The sequence below is a fragment of the Orbicella faveolata genome, unplaced genomic scaffold, assembly GCF_042242905.1.
Source record: "Orbicella faveolata isolate gen_17 unplaced genomic scaffold, um_ofav_v1 contig_26, whole genome shotgun sequence".
In the NCBI taxonomy this organism is placed as follows: domain Eukaryota; kingdom Metazoa; phylum Cnidaria; class Anthozoa; order Scleractinia; family Merulinidae; genus Orbicella; species Orbicella faveolata.
In genome coordinates, this window is record NW_028301554.1 from 5,840,398 (window position 1) to 5,864,321 (window position 23,924).

The 23,924-nt window shown below is 38.2% G+C and overlaps 4 protein-coding genes across 4 annotated transcripts; 1 reads left to right on the forward strand and 3 right to left on the reverse strand.

The window, feature by feature from the left end:
• Positions 1–6,728: 6,728 nt before the first annotated feature.
• Positions 6,729–11,266, forward strand: LOC149107797 (uncharacterized). Its single transcript, XM_089295831.1, has one exon. The coding sequence runs from the start codon at positions 7,670–7,672 to the stop codon at positions 10,715–10,717; it is 3,048 nt and encodes a 1,015-aa protein (XP_089151957.1). The 5' UTR covers positions 6,729–7,669; the 3' UTR covers positions 10,718–11,266.
• Positions 11,267–11,445: 179 nt separating this feature from the next.
• On the reverse strand, positions 11,446–15,537 carry LOC149107798 (uncharacterized). The gene is made up of 4 exons (XM_089296137.1): positions 14,752–15,537; positions 13,045–13,135; positions 11,875–12,000; positions 11,446–11,551 (listed from the first exon to the last, which is right to left on the reverse strand). The coding sequence occupies exons 2-4, from the start codon at positions 13,116–13,118 to the stop codon at positions 11,446–11,448; spliced, it is 306 nt and encodes a 101-aa protein (XP_089152263.1). The 5' UTR covers positions 13,119–13,135; positions 14,752–15,537.
• Positions 15,538–15,647: 110 nt separating this feature from the next.
• LOC149107799 (uncharacterized) lies at positions 15,648–17,810 on the reverse strand. The gene has a single exon (XM_089296214.1). It carries the CDS (start codon positions 16,873–16,875, stop codon positions 15,748–15,750), a length of 1,128 nt encoding a protein of 375 aa, XP_089152340.1. The 5' UTR covers positions 16,876–17,810; the 3' UTR covers positions 15,648–15,747.
• Positions 17,811–21,573: 3,763 nt separating this feature from the next.
• On the reverse strand, positions 21,574–22,838 carry LOC149107800 (adenosine receptor A3-like). The gene has a single exon (XM_089296294.1). The coding sequence runs from the start codon at positions 22,784–22,786 to the stop codon at positions 21,752–21,754; it is 1,035 nt and encodes a 344-aa protein (XP_089152420.1). The 5' UTR covers positions 22,787–22,838; the 3' UTR covers positions 21,574–21,751.
• Between the last annotated feature and the right edge of the window lie 1,086 nt (positions 22,839–23,924).

The following is a 23,924-nucleotide window of genomic DNA, read 5'->3' on the forward strand; positions in this document are numbered from 1 at the left end:
TTTTCAACTGTTTAATCAATGTCTATGATATCCAGATTCCGTTGAAATTTTATCACCTGGTGAACGTTACGAATTACCCCGATTCTTATGCGAATCCTGTTGTGTACGCATCACTGAGAATACTTGAGTTAAGAGAAGCAATGGTTTTGTGCTGTTTTGGAGGTCGCAAGCTGCAGCAGACATGAAAGTTGTTAAAGAAGAAATAAGAAGCTTTCACCTTTGATGCCGGAGACAGAGCTGAGAACATTGCGAACAGAGAGCAGTCATCCACAGCTGGCGTTTGAACAGGAAGTTCTGCCGGGACACCAAACTGTAGAAACTCTGTGCTGGTGGTGCAGATTGTACGTTCTTGAATTGTGAAACGAAAAATATGTTCTGCAAAAAAGTATTGAAAATCATTCTTATTCTCGTAGTAACGTTAAATTTTACTGCTATCTTACGAGTACAGTTTTTGCGAAAGAGATCACTATGTGCGAAAGAAATCACTAGGTCTCTCTTGGTGTATTGGAATTACATGACAGTTATTCCGTGTAGTCACAGAGTGACTCTTCTTTTGATTTTGCCGATGGTACTCGAGTTTTCTTTCCTCAATTTTAACACAATTGCAGTGATCATTATAGACCTCCTAACCACTGCAACCACAAATGCATGTTTTATAGTGGGGTGGAGGGGGGGGGGGGTGGGTTATGTAATTTCCAATCTTCATTTAGGGGTGGGTCACTCAGTTTTGTGCCAAATGGAAGGGGTGGGTCACGTGTTTTTTATCCAACACATTTTCAAATGCTCCGGCCCACCCCCCTGTACTTTTTGACCAGACCCTTAACCTCCTGTTTATCGTTTGGGGAAATTTTTTCTACAGTTTTACTTATGAAATAGAACTATTTACATATTTGAGAGAAAATTGTCTTTTCATGACGAGCCTTTACGTCTGCCCTCCCTGGCATGCACGAAAAACCGGTTTGATCACGGGATATTGATTTTAAGTTGCTGTAAGCAGCTAAACAAACCATTCAGCATTGAAAACGTTGCTTTTAAAAATCCTTCATTCAAGTCACTACCTGTTTTGTTTTTGTTTATTTTTTTGTTGCATATGCTGGTGTAACGAACTGACCGATGAATTACACGTTAAGTTTTACTGTATAAATATCCGCGTGCAACGACCATTCTGCTATCGCTCTTTTTTTTCCCTTTTCTTTCTTTTCCATTTCTCTGCTGGTTTGATTTCTTTGAGGCGACTGAATGTCTCAAGGGAAACTTTCCTTTTTTTGATGTGAAATTTCCCGGTCACCAATTGCAAAACCTTTCCCGGGAATGTCAATACCCTCCGTGAAGCCTTCCTTTTCACGATTCGCGTATTCGCTAAGGAGACCGAGGCTGCGTTTCAGTTTTTGGCGACACTGCCGCGTTGACAACCACCTCAGCCAGGTGCGAAAACTGTGAATTTCTATCCGGGTCCAAAACTCGAGGTGTTTTTTTTTTTTTTTTTTTTTTTGCTTGAGTCTCTATTTAAATGAATCAAAAGAATATGCAGATTAATCGAAAATCATGAGAAGTCAGGGCATTAAAATGTGTCAGGGGCTTTACATACATACGTACATACTTTATTTGTTATAGTTTTTACGGAAATAGAAATATTTTTGTTGTGACGTCCAGCGATTAACAAAAAACTCTTCTGTCCAGTTTCAAAAAGGATTCTCTGAACAACCAATAGAAATATCAAAAAGGACTCACACACTTTGTTAACTTCTCATTTTCTGAGTGATATAGTCTGGTCTGCTCGGCAGTACACGGTGACACAAAGGCTGGTAATTATGCAATTAGCAAGTACGGTCAGCTTTGCCTTTAAAGACTTGCGCATACCTGCCAAAAAAGAAATCTATAAATAAATATTTTTTTATTTTCGGATTCTACAATTTATTAGCTTTACAATGATATAAACTTTATCATGGTGTCCTTCGTAGCAGCGCGCACAAGAAAGATTTCCCCAGAAGGCACTTTGACGGTCTACGGCAATGGAGCTCCTGCGCGCCGAAGGTGCGCAAGCGGTGCCCCGGACCTTAGAAAATTTGGTAACACATCGATCTAAAAAACTTTGGTTGTCACTAGAGTGTCCGTACTTAAATAACGAACGTCCGTACACCCAACCTCGTTCCCAGTCTCTCTCTCCTCTGCCTCCCTTGGTCGTTGGAAGACAGACCCTGTTTGCGGCTGGTCACGTGAACTCTGGGTAGTAAAAAAATCTGTTCGGTGGGAGGGGTGGCAGAGTATCATGATTGTTGTTGTGACAAACTTTGCAGGTTTCAAAACCCCGAGCAATCGCTAAAAACTACCCGCTTTATCTAGAATGCTACATTATTTCTGCCGTCTCCCAAAAATAGAAGACTTTTGTTTCAAAGAAATTCGGCAGCCGAATAGAGCAGAAACTTTTCGAAGGTTAGCACATGTAAAACGCCATGTACCGAATCGAAGTGAAACCAGTACATCAGTCTCTGGAATCTTTGAATTCGGATGGAATTTATTTTCTTCTTCATGCGGTATTTTGGATGTGACACGGCCAATTGGCCGAGTATTCTGACTTGCATTTGATTTTATACAGCAATGTAAATTGATTTACCGTTTTGTTGACAAAAACCCGCGCTTATAGTTCATCTGCATCAGGTTTATGTAAGTTTATATTTAGAAAAATGTTTAAACACGGTTCCTTGGCACAGTCAAGAATTATAGTTTGCGAAATGGTAAATAAAACATATTTAGCGAACAATGTGTCGTGAGGTTGATTCTGGCAACATGAAACAGCGAAACAGTTTTACTTCTTATTAATTTGACCGGCTGGAATTGAAATCAGAGTGCTACTTCAGTACACCGGATATAGACAAAGCTTGACCTGTGTGAAGCTTAGAGTAGAACTGGAGAATGTCAAAGATGTATTTGCCCGTGAGTGATTTAAAATGGTAATGACCAGCGATGATCGACAAAAATTATTCGTTGACTCTACCGTAGTGGAAAAGTTTGTGTCCAATAAAGTTGATAGACGTTCGGTCACGTGGCCAGCCGCAACCAGGGTCTTTCTTCCAAACGACTAAGGGAGGCAGAGGAGACAGAGCCTGGGAACGAGGTTGCCGTACACCAAGCTCCATACCTTGAAAAGTAGGAGAGCAACACTATTACCATAGGTACATCTTTGATATTGAACATCCATGTTATGGTTAATCGACAGATGTCAAAACAAGGTATCCGCTGACCAGTGTCACGTAACCACATCGCGAGGTCAGGTTTTTTTGAAGTTGACCGCTGCCCAGGTACTGATTTACGATTGGATCGCAGGCTCAAGCCAAGTTATTATTCTGGGAGAGAGGGGAGTACGTGCAAAGACAAAATTTCGGCGCGAATCAGCCCCTGGCTCGTTAACTTTTCTTCCGACATATTCCCTTCACAATCGCCTCTTGGAAAGTCCCTGATATATTGCGTTCGTAATTTCTACAATCTTAAGAAAATTGGATACGCCTATTGGGTAGATGGTTAAAATTTGACTGGAAAAATAGTGAAACCACACGCGGAACAATTACATGCTCACAATTGATCATTTTTTGAGTTTCTTATCCAAGAAAAACAAATCCTCTCTTTCCTTTTTAGATATTATTATTACAATCAGGAACTCCGCTTTTAAGTCGACTGGTTAAATCTGTATATTAATCTTAATAGAACAGGTGTTTTAAAAATAGTTTAAACATGACGTTGTAATTGCTTTTCGCAGGTAATACTTCAAGGTAATTTGCATATAACGAGCTTATCACATCACGGACATGTACAAACGATACAAAGAGATCTGTAATCTAACTGCTGGCACGAACATGACAGCTAGACTCCAGAGAGGTAGTAATTGGAAGAGAAGCGACAAAAAAAAAGTAATCCTTTGACAAATAGCTTTGAGCGGAACAGAGTCAAACGGGAGTTGAGAAAACATTTTGAAGACGTTTGTCGGCCTTCTGAAATTCAGATCACGATATTGTAGTTTGTAGTTACATTTTCACTAGTAGCGCAGCTTCTTCCTATTTATTTTTTTTAATCAAAACCAAGATTAGTATTTTTGATGTTTTCATTAAAGTAAAGATACTTTTTGGCTCTGACTTCTTAGGGAAAAGTTATGATAGAGCGTCATTAAACTTCTCAAGTGTGATTTCTGTGAAAAAGAAAAACCAAATTCTCGCGTGTAATTTAGTCTCCTCTAAGGTCTCATTTCCTATTCAAATTACCGTAAAAAAATAAAAATAAAATAAAATAACACATTCGCCGTTGTTGAGATTACACAGATGTATGCTGATGTTTTGAAAAACTGCGTCAACTCTGAAGGTAAGATAGACGTCTTAATTGAGGCATTCAGTGTTAATGGAACTTTGTTGAATTAGTCCTCGATGATCGGTCTTAGTAATATGCAGATTGTAAATCTCCTGTTTCAGTCCCTCATCTAGTAATAATGCATCCTTATCGCAAAAAGTTTAATGGGCAAAGTTTAATCGGCGTTTGGAAAAGTTCAGGGAAAGGTGAAAAATGAATAGCACAGCAGCAGCTAACACTAGCTCTGAAAACACGACAGGCTCATCAAGAATTGTTCCTTCCTAGGCAGAAGGCACTGATTGCATTGTGCACCGGTTTTATTTTATCATTTGTGTTTATTGTTGTAGGAAACTTGCTGACCATTGCTCTGTTTGCGGTGGACAGGAGACTTCATAAAAGAAGTTTGTTTCTAGTCGTCAATATGGCGTTTGCTGACCTGATGCTAGGAACTTTGACTCTACCGCTCTACATTTACCGCGTTGGGAAGAGTTTCCAGCTTTGGAACGGTGGCTGGTCGATGTCTTTGTCAATTTTCTACACGATCATTGATTTTCTTTTCTCGCAGGCGTCGTTAATTTCTGCAGCTTTCGTATCAGGCGAGAGATTTTACGCCATTTGCTGGCCGTTTAAGCACCGAACACTGTCAATGCGAGCATACCGTATTATTATTTTTTCTGTGTGGGCACTGACTCTCGTCATCACCGCCCTCTGGAGTACATCGTATTTCTTGATTTCATACAAACGTGCTGTGCATGTTTGCACGCCATACATCTTGATTCTGATATTCAGCATATGTGGTTGTAACATCGGCATTTGGAGAAAGTTTAGGCACGGAAATATCGCTTCGCAATAGCAAAACAGAGACTCACTAAACAAAGGCTTAACAAAGACATTGTTGTTTGTATCTATTCTTACTTTGCTGTCGTGGTGTCTTCCTTTAGTTATTTTTAACTGTTTAATCTATGTCTATGATGTCCAGATACCATGGAAATTTTATCACCTGGTGAACGTTATAAATTACTCCTATCCTTTTGCGAATCCAGTTGTGTACGCATTAAGAATACCTGAGTTTAGAGAAGCCCTGGTTTTGTGCTGGTTAAGAAGACCAGCGACCGCCCCCAACATGGTAAATATTAAAAGAAGAAGGAAAAAGACTTTTGCTGTGGCGCCGGCGATGGAGCTAAGAACATTACGTACAGACAGAAGTCAACTGGCCTTTGAACAGGAAAATTTGGATACTGAACTTTAGAAACCCTGTGTTGATGATGTAAATTATATTTACGCTCTTGAATTGTAAAACGAAACATACTTTCTGTAAAAGAGCATTGTACATAATTCTGATTGCAACGTGAGACATGATGTTGCTGCTGTCTTAAGAATATATTGCTTTGTGAAGCATAGATTTTGACTCTCGACTCAATTTGCGCACCGTCTCTAACCACAACCAAACTACAATGAAATTTTACTTTGAAAAAGGACCATGTCACATATAAACTATTATTTAATGTAATTCTAACAAGTTTTAAGGCAATAAGGATTTCTTGTTCATTCACAGTCACAAACTTAATTCAACAGCGAACTGTTTCTCTAATTTTACGGTTGGTCAAAATTACAAATGAATAAGAGAATCTTAAGAGTTCTTGTGAATGGAATAATAAACATGTATCTAGGATGATGTTTAAAAATTTGGAATTAAAGCAATGGTACTTAAATAATAAATAGTTTACAGGCTTGTGTACTCTTAAATGGTCAGCCATATTCTTGGGTTTTTGGAATGTGACAGCTATCCCTTCTAGTCACAGACTCTTGCTTGGATATTGCCGTTGATTTTCAGCGTTCGTTTCAGAGCCTTCAATACAGTTGCAAGGACATTGATAAACGTGTTTCTTTGCCTCTACTATTTGTCATCTACGAACATTTACACCCGTGGCGCCATTTTAATGCCAGATTCCGTACTCGGTACACTGCTTTGAAAACACTTATAACCTTTTCAACATTTCAAGGAGCCATCTAAGCACGTTTTTCTTTGGAGTGAAATAAGGTAGCGTTGAATTAGCTTGCAGCTTGCAGCTGGCGGAGTCATTGTTTTAGTAAAAGAACATATTTTTCTACCTTTAGAACGAGTACATGATTACAAATTCACATTACCTGCATGCACCAAAGCTGGAGATGGGGTTATAAGGCAATCATTTAAACAACTGATTGAAATAATTTCTAAATTAGAGAACGCTATTTGCACAACTCTAGGGAACAAATTCACCTTATTGGACGTTGCGAATGGCAAGGCTGTCAGTAGAATGTCACAAATTTCTCAACTCTTTCTTTCTACAAAAATACTAATCCTGCAACTTTGCTTAAGACCCAGTTCTCCATTTCGTGTTGGCGAAATATTAATTTATGCCATGCCCAATGCCAGTTATCACAAAATTGATTTAAGAGCAACATAAACCAAGCACAATAAATATCATTTTTAAGCCAAAAAAGCAATTATTTGAATAAACCATGACATGATGAGTAAATTGTCTCCAAGAAAAACTGATTAATTTAACAGACACTTTAAATAATTAGTTAATACATGTATCATAGGTGTTTCTTAATGTAATGGACATTTCCACAGTTACGGACGTTACATTCAGAGTCATTTTTGAAACTTTAATCTAGCACAGGCAAAGGATAGGAAGAGATTGTCCAATGTTACATTGCTGATCATGTTTGTGCCTGCTGACGCATTAATTGAGTTATAAAAGTTTTCCACTTGACTGGCCTATATTTTAAAATAGAGCAAAAAACACACCGTTACGGACGTTACATAAAAAACAAACACATGAGCCAGAGCACTGGTATTAATGGAAAATTCCTGTGAAGTGTCAGGGCTTATTGCATGAACTGCTCCAAATATTTGAAGTATAGTAGTTGTGTGAACCAAAAAGCTTAATTTAATTTAAACTGGCTTTCGCAATTATATAATGCTATGTGAACTTTAACGTTACGGATGTTACAGCCAATGTTACGGACGTTACACTGTGTGAATTATTATAAAATGCACACAATAAATCAGCTTTTTTGTATTGTTGGCCACAGTTTTTTGGACATATAAGTTTAAAAAGGCTTGTATTTAACATTTTATAAATCAAACTGGTTGGTACTTTATGTTAAAGGCGTGAAATGTCCCAACACAGTATGAAGGACACTACATTCATTTTACATGATGTACTCAGCTTTGAGCATGCTCTTTGCAAACTATCTGAGCCCACAGACATATACTGGACTCCAGTGAATATAATTAATTCCTTCTCTAAAACACTGCTTTCTTTGAGAATTCACATATCCAAAAATGCGTTTAACTGTGGCAGAAAGAGTCCGAAATCACAGAAAAAAAATCAAAGAAATTGCAGAAAAGCATGCAGCACATAAAGAGAAAGACAGACTTAGGAAAAGGGAAAGTAGAAAGAAAGCTGTTGATCCAAGAAAAGCTGAACTTGAAAGAATGAAGTGTAGGGAAAGAGTGCGATTGCACAGGCTTAAGAAAAAGTTGTCTGCCTCACATGTACAAGATCCTGGTGACACTCCTGTAAGCTATGCTTACAAAACTCCACAAGCACTGGGTAAAGCAGTACACAAAGTTTCACCATTACTACCAAATAGCCCAAGGAAACGAAAAGCTGTAATCGAAAAGATTGCAAAGTCACATGGACTTCCACTTTCAAGTGAACACCAGAAATCCACTGGCAACAAGTGCATTGCCAAGTCCACAGTAGACTGTGTTCAAGAATTTTACTACCGAGATTCCATTTCTCGACAAGCACCAGGGCGTAAAGACTATGTTATCATGAAAGAGAATGGGAAGAAGTTGAAACTACAAAAGAGGCACTTGATGTGGTCACTGAAAGAGACTTTTGGACTGTTTCAGAAAGAGAACCCTCAGGTAAAGATTGGCTTCAGCAAATTCTGCTCTCTTAGACCAAAGAATGTTCTGCTGCAAGCATTCATGCCACGGCAGATTTGTCTCTGCCAGTATCATGACAACGTGAAGTTGCTCTGCGAATGTCTCAAAAAAGAAATCCAAAGTTTTCCTTCCTACTCTGCAGCATTTGTTGATAACTTTGTCTGCGATAGCAACAAAGAAGAATGCATGATGAGCAAATGTGGTTCATGTCCAGCCTGGCTTGATGCAGTCAAGGAAGATGCTGCTCTGGATGAAATTGTTCAGTGGCAACAATGGGAGAGAGTTTCTCATCAAGTTCAGTCCAAACAAGGCAAACCCAAACTGGTGAAGAAGATGGAGAAAGTCACCAAAGAGGGAACTGTTGAAGAAGCCTTGCATTCTCTTCAAAGTAAAATGCCTTCATTCTTGGAGCATGTTTTTGTAAAGAGGAAACAAGCAGAATTTTTTGAAAAACGCACAGCTCAAATGCAACCAGATGAAGCTGTTGTCCAAGTTGATTTTGCTGAAAATTATACCTGTCAGCATCAAGACGAAGTTCAAGCAGCGCATTGGAGTCAGCAACAGGTTACACTCTTTACTGTTGCAATTTGGACTAAAGATTCGGATGACAACACAAAGTGCAGTTCACATGTTATAGTCAGTGATGACCTCGACCATGACAAGAAATCAGTTACTGTTTTTATGGATATTGTGGTAAACAATTTTGTCAAGAAAAATTTTCCACAGGTTAAAGTTGTCGACATCTTTTCTGATGGGCCCACCTCCCAATTTAAAAACAGGTACATGGCTGGCTTCTACCATACTCTTCAGAGAAAGGGACTAAAAATAAAGTGGCACTTTTTTGCCACTTCCCATGGCAAAGGAGTGGTTGATGGCTTGGGAGGAACAGTAAAAAGGATGGTGTGGACTGCAGTGTCCACGAGGAAAGTGGCAAATGTGCAGGACGCAAAATCCTTTGCAAACGTTGCAGCACAATTCTGCAAATCAATCAACATTCAACTATGTCTTAAGAAGGATATTGATGAATTAGGCAGTGGTCTTGTACTGGACAAATGCTTTCAAAAAGCCACAGCTATCCCAGGAATTAGCAAGGTCCACTGCATAGCACCAGCAGAGAATGGTCAAGTACATTGTCTCCTTTATTCAAGTCAGCTATCTGTTCTTCATGAGATTGAACGATCAAATGATGCTGAAGAAACCTGTAGTGACTCAGTCAATGAAATAACCAGATCTGAAGTCAGTGACGATTCCTGTAACAACAGTGGGGACAGTGAGGATGAAGAGAGTAGTGGCGATGGAGGTAGTGATGGTGATGTTGCTGATGATGAAGATGACACGCCATTGTGCACATATGCTACATTACCAGCTGACACACCTATGACTGATGAAGAGGAAATTATTATTCAGATACAGCAAGGCTTGCCTGACCACATCAGGGCAATTCTTAATGACCACTGCACTGAATTCCAAATTCCTCCATTCAGCAGTCTAATGGCAGGGCTAATTATTAGTGAAGCCATTGACTTTAAGGGTGATCCCTTAATTGACATAAGGGACTTGAAAGAGCTCGAAGGAAAAGCTGTAGAAGATGAATCAAAGTGGGTTACAAATTTTATTGTTGATGCATATCTACAGCCAGTCAAGGCTGAAAGTGCTCAAAAGGGTGTTAAAGTGGAAATTTTTCGATGGGAAGAATTTGAAAAGCTGGTGCAAAGGCAGACCCTGAAAGATCCTCTGACAGATAAAGATGACCTTTTCAAACAAGATGCAGTTTTCTTTCCCTGCAATGATACTGAGGGTAAACATTGGTTCCTTGGAGTGATGTTTCCTCAGGAAATGTGTATCATAGTGCTCGACAGCTTGCCAGGTCAGTTTGTTAAGCCAACTGTCTTAAAGCGAGTGGAAATGATGGTGTCACTTCTTTTGAAAGCTGACCGGTCGACTGATGTCAGCCAGTGGTCTTTCTATTCAAACAAGCCTGGTGAGATTCCAGAACAGAATAATACCTATGACTGTGGAATTTTCAGTTGCCTATATGCAAGATGTGTGGCTACAAGATCTGTGATAATCCCTAAAACTGAGGTTCTGGCATACAGGCAACTGATGATCCAAGAGTTGCACCAGAAAAGCCTTTGCCCAATTCCACCACCAACTATTCAACCAGGGGAATACTATGCAGTTGATTACGTCAAAACCTATTATTTTGGGAGAGTAATGAAGAAAAGTGGCAGTTTTGTAGAATTCAAGTTCCTGCACAGAAATAGTGCCAGTACTTTCCATTGGCCTAGACGAGATGACGTGGACACAGTCCACTTTTCAAACATTTTTTCTGATCCAGTAACTGTTCCCCAATTTATCAGTGGGCCTTTTGAAATTCCGGAGCTGCCTGCCGTGGAAAAACTTTTCAAAGTTATAAGGAAACACAAGAAAGTTTGAAAAACTATCAAGAGAAATAACTATTTAACCAGAATACTAATTCCATTGATGTTAGGTGCAACAAGTTAATGTTTAAAAAGACAAATTGTCTTTGAGTGTAATGTTTGGGTTCTTGAGACGTTTTCAAATGTAAGCTTCAAGAATTGTAACGTCCGTAACGTAACGTCCGTAACAAAGTTTTGTTACCATTATTTGGAAAATGTTGCAGTTTTTCAGGGACTGCTTTTTACCAAAGTGTTTCTAAAGAATATTTAGCTTTGTGGCAGAAATATCTTTGAAATCTTTTAAATAGTTATTTTAAGAATGGAAAAAGATTGTGTAAACGTTACGGACGTTACGTAACGTCCGTAACAAAATTTACTTTGTTAATAACTATTTTTTAAAAAAAGTTCAGGGTGAAATTTATATTTTTTATGTATTAACTCCTTTGAGGTATTTCTTCTGATATAACTGTTTGTAGACACAAATCATTTCCAAGTTTTATATAGCAAGTTAAAAATTTGTCTCTCACCTATTGTTTATTATTAAAAAATAAACACTTACTTTGGAGACCCCCCCTGAATGTGTTGCTATCACAAGCAAACTGAAACTTATTTTTCTATGTACTATAACTTGTCAACAACATAGTACAGGGTATGATTTTAAGTCCAACCACTTTTTAAAAATCTGGATTTTTCACATTCTCACATGGAATTGCCCAATACAGTTTATCTGTCACAATATTGCAGCTACAGCTGTATGGTATTACTACACACAGTATGGGTTGCAGAACTCAACTTCCAAGTCAGTTTGTTCAATGAACTTTGTGCAGAAATTATTATGGCATCAAGTTGTCTGTGAATATAGAGAAACCAAACAAAGCATTACAATCTTAAGTAATAAATTATTGAACTCTTTTACATGTATGTACAATGTATATTCCATTAATATTGGGGATCTCTCAGAAGCTGCATCTATGATGATTTAATTTGCTCCCAGTGCATTTTTTTATGGAACTTTTCACACATTAATATCTCTGTTATGACAGCGGTCTCTGTGTTCTATAACAATTAGTACACAAGAAAAATACACTCAGTAAAATATTGTTTACAATAAAAATCAATTCCTATAAGCAATCATAAGGACCTTCAATTTATATTTCTTTAGAAATATCTCACCTGGCCATGGTTGCTTTGAAAATCTTTGCTGTTTTAATCCAGGTTGGCCATGTGTACACTGTTCGTATATTGACTGACAGGAACAGGGATGTAATCATACTGTATATCGCTGCTACTTGAACACCACTGAACATACAAAGATATATCAATTATAATTTATAACCAACAGATGACATTCCTTTCATTGATATACAGTGTCCTTCATTGCTAGTTGTTTACTGAGTGTCTACAGTAGTGAATCAAATGCTAGGGGGATGGCACCAAAACTTTCACAGTGGCAGGCTCTGTCCTGAGATGCAAAGCAAACATATATAACTGTTATGAACTTGGCGACTTGCTTTTGAGCGCACATGCAATTTGCTTTAAACAAGAAACTGGAACATTGCAGTACAACAATGTGCATGTAGTCCCAATCAAAGGGCCATCCAGGCTGTTTGGTTGTACATATAACTGAAAATCAGACTTTGTCAGGATAAATACTGATGTTCTTGCTGACTTAATCTGAGTGTGCAGTTCCAGAAGATATTCACATGCAATGTCTTAGAAATCATTAATTACAAAATATGCTTTAAGAAATATCTTACCTGGTAAGGCCAACTTTCAGAAAGTTTTGTAATCTAGACTGGCTGGCCAGTTCATACATTTGACAAGTTGACACTGGGCATGTTTGTAAATTTGTGTGCTTCAACATCACATTACAATGTACATGTAGTAGCGTTGGTCAACTGAAAACAGCATAATTTGGTTAATTAATTTACACTGTACAATATTTGGTTATATATTGGTGTACATCGTTGCACACCAACAGATGACTATTAAAATTAATTTACAGAACATATTGGCAGCTAAATCATAACAAGTGAAAAATTGAGCATGAGCCATTTACATGTACATGTAACAGCCCTCACCTCAGAACTGTCATAGATATAATATATTTTCAAACTCGCTGAAATTTCAGATTATTCAATATTAACATGCACGTACATCTTTAACAGTGTGTTTGCTTTACATTCACTTTACACACAACCGGTATCCACCATAGGCAGACTTTTAAGTTTGCCTTTGAAAATAAATTGCATCATCTAATGCATCTTTCATTACCTATTCTTGTGACAAAATGACACAAAATCCAAGTACAAGAAGTCATAAGCATAAAACTAACTTAATTACCTGGTAATGCTTACAGCACCTCTTACTGTCTGCAGATGCCGTCCATAAACTGGTACTGCCTGGACAATACTCATTATTTTTCTGATCACATCTTTTAAAATGTCACTGTTATATAATTTGTCCTGAAAAGGCAAATGCATGAAATGTTATGCCTTTGGCACTCACCACATACCTTTACATGATGTACAATGTACACCAAGTCATGATCGACATTCACAATTCTTTTTACTTTCATTGTAACTTTTTTTGTAACTTTTTGCGGTGTCATTTTCCCACACTTGAAGACAGGACTTCCACATTAGGTGGTAATTCTCTATGAATTCACAGGGAGTGATAACAATTAAATGGTGACTAACTTTAGCAAAGGAGGCATTCAAATGTCACATTTTAACGTTAACTTTCTTCGACGAGCAAAAAAGTAAAGCACAACAAAGAAAACAGTCAGTGACATTCGGTTAATAAGTTAGTCAATCAAAAAATTAGTGTGAAAAAGAGAGCAGAGAGAGAGAGAGTGGAGCGAGGAATGCACTCTCACCAACTAAATTTTGAATGTACATAAGTAAAAGTTATTTTTAATACCGAGAAATGGTCAGGGCAAGGACTTCTTTGCCCTAAATTTTTTCTACGTATGTAAATGTCATTTTCACTGTTCAAGTTACCGAGCACAGCTCTTAGCATTTTTTTTAATTAGTACTATCTCACTGTTATGGAACATTTCCATAAGTGTAAATACCACACTAGGGAATAACATCTCATTAGGAAAATAGAGGCCATGTACCCCCAACCAAAAACAGTGGCACTAATAAAATGAAATAGCAAATCAAAATCGAAGTAGAGCTTTACTTGCCGACAGGGTTTACATGCATAATCGTCTACTCGACATTTCGACTACAAGCATTTCACCAAACCGAACTAACTGGACAACAACAAAATAAAACGAGGAAATCTAAATTATAAACACAATATGCATATCATTACAGCTGAGTATCAAACAGCAAATCCCTTCTCAATGAAGGATGACTGAATGAAAGAAAGGATGAAGAAAATTCGTTTAAGCTTGCAGTGTTAAAGTTTAACAATTATTCACGCTTAAGCATAGATTTGAATATCACAGTGTGTATTTTTGCCGACGGCTTAATTTAGCTTTGCAGTCATTTTATCGGCGGTAGCTTTACCAGTCTTCAACCAAATTAACCTGGAAATTCCTCCCAAGTATTTCGTCAAACCGAATAAATTGAACTAACAAAACGAGGAAATACTTTGTAATCACAAGATGTAAATATTCACATAGGTACGTCAAAAGTAAATTTAGCAAATCCTGTTCGCTTCGGCTTAAAATGGTTTGTTGACCTATCTTGGTTTAAGAAATTTTTGTAGTCTTGGAAGCGGTTGTGCCAATTAACACAGAGAAAACTTCAAAACTCGCCCGGTAGTGTTTACAAATACAGATTTTTTTTTTTAAACGTGACGACGAAACTCGAGACAAAACTTGATTTGTTTACAATATGCAACTTACAACCTCGATCCACAAAACCACTCAAGTGTTATTGTTATGAGCGAAATTAAACCTATGTAATTTACAAAATGCCTCACAACATGGCTTCAAATAAGGAAGACTTTAAAAAAGGATTCCTACTGAAAATAAGCTTATCTCGCCGAGGCAACTTCATAATTTCCATAGCAAACGCCACAACAAACGTCGCTTACCTCAAGTTGGCAATTCACTTCGGCCAGTGCAAATCTTCCAGGCAGAAACTTGCTGCAAAAGTTGTGAAGACTGAACGGAACTGATCTAATCTTTTCGATAGATCAACGAATCAACCACTTTTTTCCGCTGTGTTTTCTGTTTTACACTAAACACACAGTTCTCTAGTTCGTCACCTGATTTTAATCATGTGACTTTTCTTGCTCGGCTGCACAGCATCTCGACGCGCGAATTAATTGAGCGGTTCTACAGTCGTCGGGTATTTTGTCTCCTTTCTATAGTCCTCGTTACCTTTGCTTCACGGCATTGTTCCGTATTATTTCATCCCCTTTCTCTAGTCCTTGACTCGCTATAATTAACTGCAGTGTTCAGTACTGTTTCACCTCCTTCCCCAGCGCTGGCCCGCTCTCTTTCACGATCTTCTTCGCTACTTCTTTGCTACTTCTTTGCCTGTAATTTCTTGCATTCCGTTTCTGTTTTATGCTTCAGTGCAACCCGATCTTAAAAACGTTAGATCAACCTCCGCTATTATTTGTTGATATGGCAAATAGAAATGAGTTTTCTTTTCTTTAAAAATCCCGCCAAAAAAAGATGGCATTCCTCGGTTCCCCCGTTTGCGCTACCGCGAGGCTCCTCTCCCCCTCCCCCAGAGTCTGTACGGACGGCGTTCGCTCGCTCGCTCGTACGGTGACGTCATAACCAAATTTTCTCGGCTTGATGGGTTTACCAAAATTTCTAAGGTATGGGGCTCTGCTCGCGCGCCTTCGGCGCGCGGGAGCTCCGCTATTAAACAAGAAAAGGATTGCGAATTTTAATTAATCAAAATAAGTATTCTCCTTACATGTACATGCTTTCTTTTTATTGGCTTAAATACTGAATGAAAAGTAAAACTGTTCCCTTTGTGGCAAGAAACAAACGTTTTCTAAAAAAAGTCAGAACGGTTCTAAAGAAATTATTACAGCAAAAAGAATCTTCGAAAGCTGAAGCAGTTCCCCAGTTCACTGACTTTTGCTCTGAGGAGGATAAAGATTGATTTGCATTGAACCGATTGCGCAAGAATTGAACATGCCGCCAAGCATTTCGCTGTGGATCGTTGTGGTGGATGATCGGCTGTGCGTTTCAACCACTCTGCCTGATACTTCTGCTGCTTTTGGCTGACTAAAAGGCTCATCGCATTGTGGAGATTTCTGTTTTGTCTGGTCGGTCCCTTGTAGAGCAGTAGACAAGACATCACTACATTTCCTGAGCTGGATAGACGACGGACGAGAATTGTAATGCTGGAGACTATTCGGGTTTCTGTGTCCCGAAATGTGGCAGATGTGGCGATCTGACAAACCGGCTTGAGACCACAAGGTTATCGCTGTCGCCCGAACACAGTGATTTGTGTAAACTTTGGAAAGCTTGGCCTTTGTACTTATTTCTTTCATCATGTTTCCAAGAGTGTTGACACCAAGCGGGCGGTTTTCGTACCAGATTTCGGGTGTGATGGCGGATTCATTCCAGTCGCGTCGAGGTTGCTGAAATAAGGCTTCGCATTTCGGATTCAGCTTGGAGATATACAAGCTCAGCGCTCGGTAGCCGTCGTTCTCACTCTCTGTTTCGTACATACGAGCCGTCTTCTCAAAGCTGGATCGGTCTTGAAGTCCACCGGGATGGTTTTTGGTGGTCTCGTCGTGGGTCATAGTAACGTAGCGCTTGCCTTGCTCGTCTACTTCAAATGCAAAACTCGTTGGCTTCAAATTTCTCTGCCCTTCACGACCTCTTCTACACCAGTAGAGAACAACATGGAACCACACGTTTCTCAGCAAAGACCATGGATTTGCAAGGCTTAATACTGGACCAGCTTTCAATTTCTGCAAGTCGTCAACTGGCATGGCCTCTTTGTGCTGCACATTTTCCTTCCCTTGCTGTTTCAGGCTCTTAATTTTGGCGTTCAGCATACGGTTGGAATTTGAAAACGTTGAAGAATTTAGCTTCAAACGTCTGTTATAAGGTGGGTTGTTCAAATGCCTCTCTATTGCATTTCTGAACGTAATTAAGGACGACTTGCTGTACTCTTCACCCGCTTTGCTTCGTGCTTCTGTATAAAACTGTGACAGACTGTTGTCAAGTTGTTCGTCGCTCATTTCCTCTAGTTTTGGCAGCACAGGAACTTTTTGTGCACCCCATTCTAGGAAAAGAAAACATTTTTTCCAACTCAGCCTTTAAGTGTTGCAAGCGTATTTCGAGTGGTTAACTGTTAAATGATATACGCAACAGCTGCTAGAAAACATTTAATTGTATAAACAAGTGAAATGTTGCTTTTTGTTGACAAAGATGTAGATAAGCCAGTATAACTCATTATTTAGGAAGCATTGTAATATGCTTTTTTCGTCATTCTGCCTTTTAAATTAAAACAGGTTTTAAGTTTTAGTGTTTGAGATGTGTATTGGATTGTAGTCATGTTTACGTAAATTCATACCTTTGAAAGCGTTTACTGCCCAATTTGTCGAGCTCTTCGTAGACTTTGCTTGCGTTTCCACCAAAAGCCGGTTTCTCTCCGCTTCTGTCAGTTCTGCAAACCGTTTTTTCTTTGGAACAGGTGCCTCATTTTGAGACTCCTTAACGCTGCTACTTTTCTCGGCGTTCAGGAATTCGAACCCGAGTTGAAACCGTGGAAATTCTTCAGCCATAATGGCGGACGGACTAGCTGATTCTCAAATTTTGTCCAGGGCAAAATTTTCGTGACGTAGCTTGCGTGCATATGTTGAGTTATAATGCACGCGCGTGACGTAAGCAGAGTGCTTTATGGAGCTATAATGAACTCGAACTGACCAATCACAGCGCGCGCAATTACTCGAACATTTTATAAATATGAATATTGCATGAATATTGCGTGAATATTGCATCAATATTTACTTTTCATAGTTCATGGAGTTCTTCTGCAATCCATTGACATTAGGAGTCTTCGACATTTTTCTTTTTCAAAAATACATGTATAAAGAGATTTACATGTGCAGAGCGATTTATAAGTGAAAACAGCAGATATATTCACCAGACCTGCTGTAGCTTTTTAATTTTGCTGCGTTCGTTAATTGCCATCTGTCACAAGCTAATCATCGATGTTTAGTCACTGGCGGCGCACGTAATTAAAAATTTTAATTTAAAAAGGAAATGTTTGTCGTTCTAACTTTACAAAAGAATAAAGAACAGAATCATATTTACTCAATGTCTTGTTTGATCTTGAATTTCCAAGAAGTATTTACCACTGAGGAACCATACCTTACAACTTAATTCTCTATAAAGAGAAGACACTTAAAGATTTTAAGATTGCGGTTAGATCTATTGTAAATTTACATTTGTAAACTAGTCTTAGCTATTAAATATTTATATCTTGTAAGTTTGTCAATTTCAATTTTCTTTCGCTTAAAGTTATTTTTCTCGTTAAATTAGCATAATTTTGCTAGAGGCCTAATCATTCTCATCAACCCGAGTTGAAATAAAGTTATTTATCTATCTACCTATCTATCTATCTATAGGTCAACGTTATAATCCTTTCCGACGGGGAAAGTAAACTTAGAGATTTGGAGTTGGTTTTAGCATGCCACTTTGAGTTAGGTTGGCAATTGAGTGCACATTGTTAGCGGTCCAGTGTTAATGAAGTGAAAAAGATGCAGCATCTGTTTTCGTTGTCCATTTTATGGCCCACAAATTTGAATAATGACCATCAAATAACCATTGGCGCTCTTTTAGTGTTAAATTTCAGTTTCGGAAAAATAAATAGACTTGGAATGAAAATTCAATGTTACACAGTGTTGTTCTTGTTCTTGAGCTAGTAATTGTCCTTTTAGCGACTTAGGAACACGCTCCTAGCCTCTCTAACCAAGCGAAAAAAAGAAAAAAAAGCGCAAAATATATAGAATCCATTTAGGTCGTGTTCTATTGGGATTAACCGTTTCTGGCTGGTGGGTTTTTCGTCTTCTATTGGGGGAAAACCGTTTTTGGCTGGTTTGGTTGATCAAGGCTTTTTGAACCGGCTTCAAACCAGGTTGAAACAGTTCAAAAAGCATTTCGTGATTATGCCGCGTGATTGTAGCTCGCGTGAGGACTGTTCCCAGGAGTTACCGCGTTTCAACCGTAAATGGTTAGAAAAGTGATCTATTGAGAAACGTCAACCGTATCAACCCGAATTCAACCGGTTCCAGTCGAAACGGTTGATCCCAGTAGAACACGACCTTATATTATACTAAATATAAGGTAATGTGGCATGGCAATAAAATCTGACTTATGTTGGGAAAGTAATCCTTTCATTTTGTATTAAGTATATTAGTCAGTAGTTTCACTAGCAACCTTCGTGGCTTCCTTTGGTGTTGATATATGGAACCCCAGGAATGTGGGTTCCCACTCCACTGATGAGAAATCTCGTGATCAGTGGGTAAAAAGAAAAAAAATGTATTCAAGGGTGGGAATGTGTATGGATGTAAATAAAATAGACAAAAAAATCAACGTTTAGGTTAGTGGTAAAATTGAGGGAGCGACCACTGCAACACAGCACACTCCAGCTCAATTGTGGTGAAGAAACGAAATAGTTAGAGGAAAAAAAATGTTAAATCAAAGCAACCATGAGCATATGAAATAGTAAGGAAAGGGGGTAAAAATGTCCAGTACTTTAAGTTTAAGTTATTGATATGGAAGGGAAGTTGAGTAGTGGTGGTGGGGAAGACTTCTGGTGGTTTCGTGGAAAGGTACTTCAGGGTTTGCAAGGGTTGGTTTAATTTCTAAAGTTAAGTGTGTCGGTGGGGTTAGGGGAAGGGGGGTTTAGGCGGAAATTATTCAAAAATAAGATTTAAAGGTTAGTTGTTAAATCTTGCACTAACGCTGAAGGACCAACAAACTACAATGCAGCCACGTCAACCACAAGGTAGTACAAATTGGTAAACAAATAAATAAATAAATAAATAAATAAATAAATAAATAAATAAATAAGATAAAATTAGATAAAATACATGCATCTAGCGATAACTGTCTGATATCCCCGGCCCCCCACTTCAATGTTGTGTGGGCGCAGTGATCTGAGTAGTCTTAGAAACAGTAAAATCAAACCCCCAAAACATTGGGGGTTTTATTAAAGAACCAATCAAATTGTCGCTTAGAAAATGGGACGGTATGTTAGTTGTTAAATCTTGCACTAACGCCGAAGGACCAACAAACTGCAATGCAGCCACGTCAACCACAAGGTAGTACAAATTGATAAATAAATAAATAAATAAATAAATAAATAAATAAATAAATAAATAAATAAAATAAAATTAGATAAAATACATGCATCTCGCGATAACTGTCTGATATCCCCGGCCCCCCACTTCAATGTTGTGTGGGCGCAGTGATCTGAGTAGTCTTAAAAACAGTAAAATCAAACCCCCAAAACATTAGGGGTTTTATTAAAGAACCAATCAAATTGTCACTTAGAAAATGGGACGGTATGTTACACTAAGCATGAACACTTAGCATGGATCGTGGGGAAGAAAAACAGCTTCAACAGCCAGAGGTGAACATAAATATTAGTTTTAGCGCAAAAATAAAGCATTTTTGTATCAGCTAAGTGTTGTCTCCACTCTGAAAGAGAACTTAAAGTGCCATATAGCGTTACGAAATGTTGACTAAGACGTTTTTAAATACTTCAGAATCTTGTTCAGAATCTAGCATGTCCTTAGACCAACCGACGCATTACAAGATGTAGATAAATTAATAATTGTTAAATTGTAGGAGGCAAAGCGGAAAAACTCTTTTGCTAAGTCAACTTAGCCAGCCGAAAGCTACTTTACGACGTATTATTTTCACTCAAAGGAAAAGCACAGTACCGAAGCCCTAAGAATGTTTCGCTAAAACGTATCAGTCAATTTTTTCAGGGTGTTATTTCCAGCAGACGAAAATTTATTAGATGTAAAAAAGTGTAATTGCTGGTTTTCACTGTCATGCCACAAAAACAAAATGGTAAACATTCAATAAATTAAGTCAAGAATCCGAGATATGATAGATGATTAATGCATAAACACCCTGTTTGGTTTTTCATACTTGCGTTATTCGGAGAATTGTGTTGTCTAAATTGATAGATCTCTGTGTGGAGACGCCATGTTGCACCGATATTGCTGCTGTAACTAACAGAAGAGTGTTATTTTCTCTTAAAGAAAACGTATAGTGTGATAGCTTGAGAAAAGTTTGCTAAGACGCATTCAAATTTTCCAGGGTGCCTTTTTTTCAAAAGAACATTAAATAATTATAAAATGTGTAACTTAAAAAGCCCAATGAGCATCAAAACAGCGCTCATGTGTACATATCCGTATATGACGAAGGATGGAGATAAAAGCAGTCTTTTATCATAACATTGTCGCCTTTTTATGTAATATGTAACATCCATCAGACCTACTCAAAGTTTTCATGGTAAGAGGCACACTAAGTGAACGTTCGTTAACGAAATGAGAAATATTTTTAGACTACTCTAAGTAACTGTTTACGTTCGCTCGAAGAGTAATACAACTTATGGAGGCCAAACGTAAAACTGGTAACAAACTTTAGGCAAACCGTTCCCCTTCATAAAATTGAAGACAATTATTTATTTACGAAACATTTCCATTCGGAATTGGATTAAAAGTCTTCGGAATTGGATTCAAAGTTTCAGTTTTGTTTTAGGGCAAACGATTTTTGAAACCCTCTGCCACTTATAAGAATGAGAAAGAAATAAGTATTATTTTTTTGACAAAAAAAAAGCTAGAGCAGTTTGAAGGCGATTTAACCCTAAAGTATTTTAGCTCGAGGAAAAGACATCCTCTATAGATTTTCTTGTATTTTAATTGTGGCTAGGGACGGTGCATAAATGCAAAACAATATATTCTTTAGCTAGCAGTGTCTAATATAATAATCAGATTTATGTACAATGCTCTTTTACAGAGAAAAATGAAGTGCTTGATTTTAAAATTCAAAGGGAGAGTAAAAGCGTTAACATAAGGACACTGGCAAAAGTTTTCATAGCTTGGTGTTCTGAACTTCCTGTTCCAACGCCAGTTGTAAGTGACTGGTACCTGTTAGAAATGTTCTCCGCTGTGTCGCCGGCATCAAAGCGAATGTCTTCACTATTTTCTCGTTTGATAAATGCGATCGCGCTGGCGCCGCTGGTTTTCTTAAGCAGCACGATACTAGGGCTTCTCTGAACACAGGAATTCGTAATGCGTAGACAAGTGGATTGACGAATGAGTTGGAATAAGTTAAAACAACCACCAGGAAATAAAATTTCCTCGCTATCTGGACTTGAAAGACAACGATTAGATAGTGCATAATAGTTATAGGGAACCAAGAAAGCAAAGCAAGAAAAGATACAAACAGCAAGGTCTTTGTTAAGCGTTTCTTTTGCGAGGTTCTGTTTTGTTGTTTTGAAGCGACTCTTCTGTGTTGAAACTTTCTCCAAATGGCGATGTTACAGCCACATATGATGAACATTAGAAGTAAGGCGTATATCGTCAAGGGATATATAGCATGTTTGGTTGAAATAAAGAGATTCAACGTAGTCCAGAGAGTAGTAACAAGGAAAGCAAGTATCCAGACCATGAAGATGATAATGCGGTATGTTCGCATCGATAGTGTTCGGTGCTTCAGTGGCCAATATGTTGCGTAAAGTCTCTCGCCAGATATAAAAGCCACAGAAATTGACGAAGCGAGCGTGAAAAAGGTATCAACAATCAGGTAGAGAGTATACCAAAACACCAACCGTCCTCCGTTCCAAAGCTGAAAATGAGCCCCAATACGGTAAATGTAGATCGGTAAAGCCACTGTTCCTAACATCAGGTCAGCAAACGTCATATTGATGACTAGAAACAAACTCCTTTTACGAAGGCTCCTGTTTACTGCAAACAGAACAATGGAGAGCAAGTTTCCTACAACAATAAACATAGATGACAAAATAAAAGCGGTGCACAATGCGATGCCTTCTGCCTTGGAAGGAACAATTATTGATGAACCAGTCGCGTTCTCTGAGCTATTCGTAGCTGCTTCTGTTCTCATCATATTTTAGTTTCACTGAACGATTGAAACGTCGATTAAACTTTGCCGATAAAAACGTATCGTTACTTGATGGGAAAAATAGGAGTTCTGCAAACCACAATATCTGAGAAAGAGGAGCGGGTGACAGATCATGACCAAATTTGTAGCTTTTTGACCGTTTTAAGGCCAATCATCGTAGACTAATCTTTCACATGACATGTCTCAGTTGACTTAAAACTGACGCAACCTGTCAAGACATATTTTAAAGAAAAATTTTAGAATGATTATATTGCCGTAATTGGTGACTAAGATGCGTCATCCATCAAGAAGCTTACATCATGTTCCTCAGATTTGACGGGTTGATCAACACAGAAGCGTCTGCTGTGTTTTTTTTCGCTTGATTTTTAAGTAAAGATTTCAAATGATGGTTATTTTCTTGAAACAGTGAATGAGTGAGCTTGTTATTCATATACTCCATGGTCGTTTTACGGAAAAGTTTGTAAAGAACTGACGGTTCTCAAACGTCTGTAAATAGTTCCCTTTAATAAAACTGCACAATTAATTTCCCCAAGCATTAAGCAGGAAGTTGATTGTAAAAAAGAACTCGCAGCATCGAGCGATCGATCGAAAGAGGTTATGAGTTTTGTAAGGAAAGTGAAAATTAACAGCGCTAAATATTACAACTTTGAGAACGTTTGTTATGTGAAAGCAAGGTGTAAGTGCTGTATCGTGCGATGCCTTCAATTTTCAAACGTGTCGAGGAAACAGCTAATACCCAAAGCCGAAGGAGTTAACAATGTTTGACGGCATCAATTGACATGTAGTCACCTTTTTCCTTAATATACGCCAATCATTAAAGATAAACTTAGAAATGATGGAAGAATTCCTCTTAAGAAAAGCTTATGTTTTTGCTTATATCTTGTATTTGCGCTTTTCAAGGCACAGTTATTAACGGGTCACTCAGCCTGCCTGGCTAAACGTGCTAATATATTTTGTTGAACTCGTCCGTATCTTTAACATGTTTATGTCCTTGTTATTTTGCGCTCACTGTAAATAACCATCTGCTAAGTGGAATTTTTGACCCAAGGCGAATGAAAGAAAAACCGAATCGAGGCGGCAACACGAATGGACATTTCACATTTTAAAATTTACTAATCTTCGT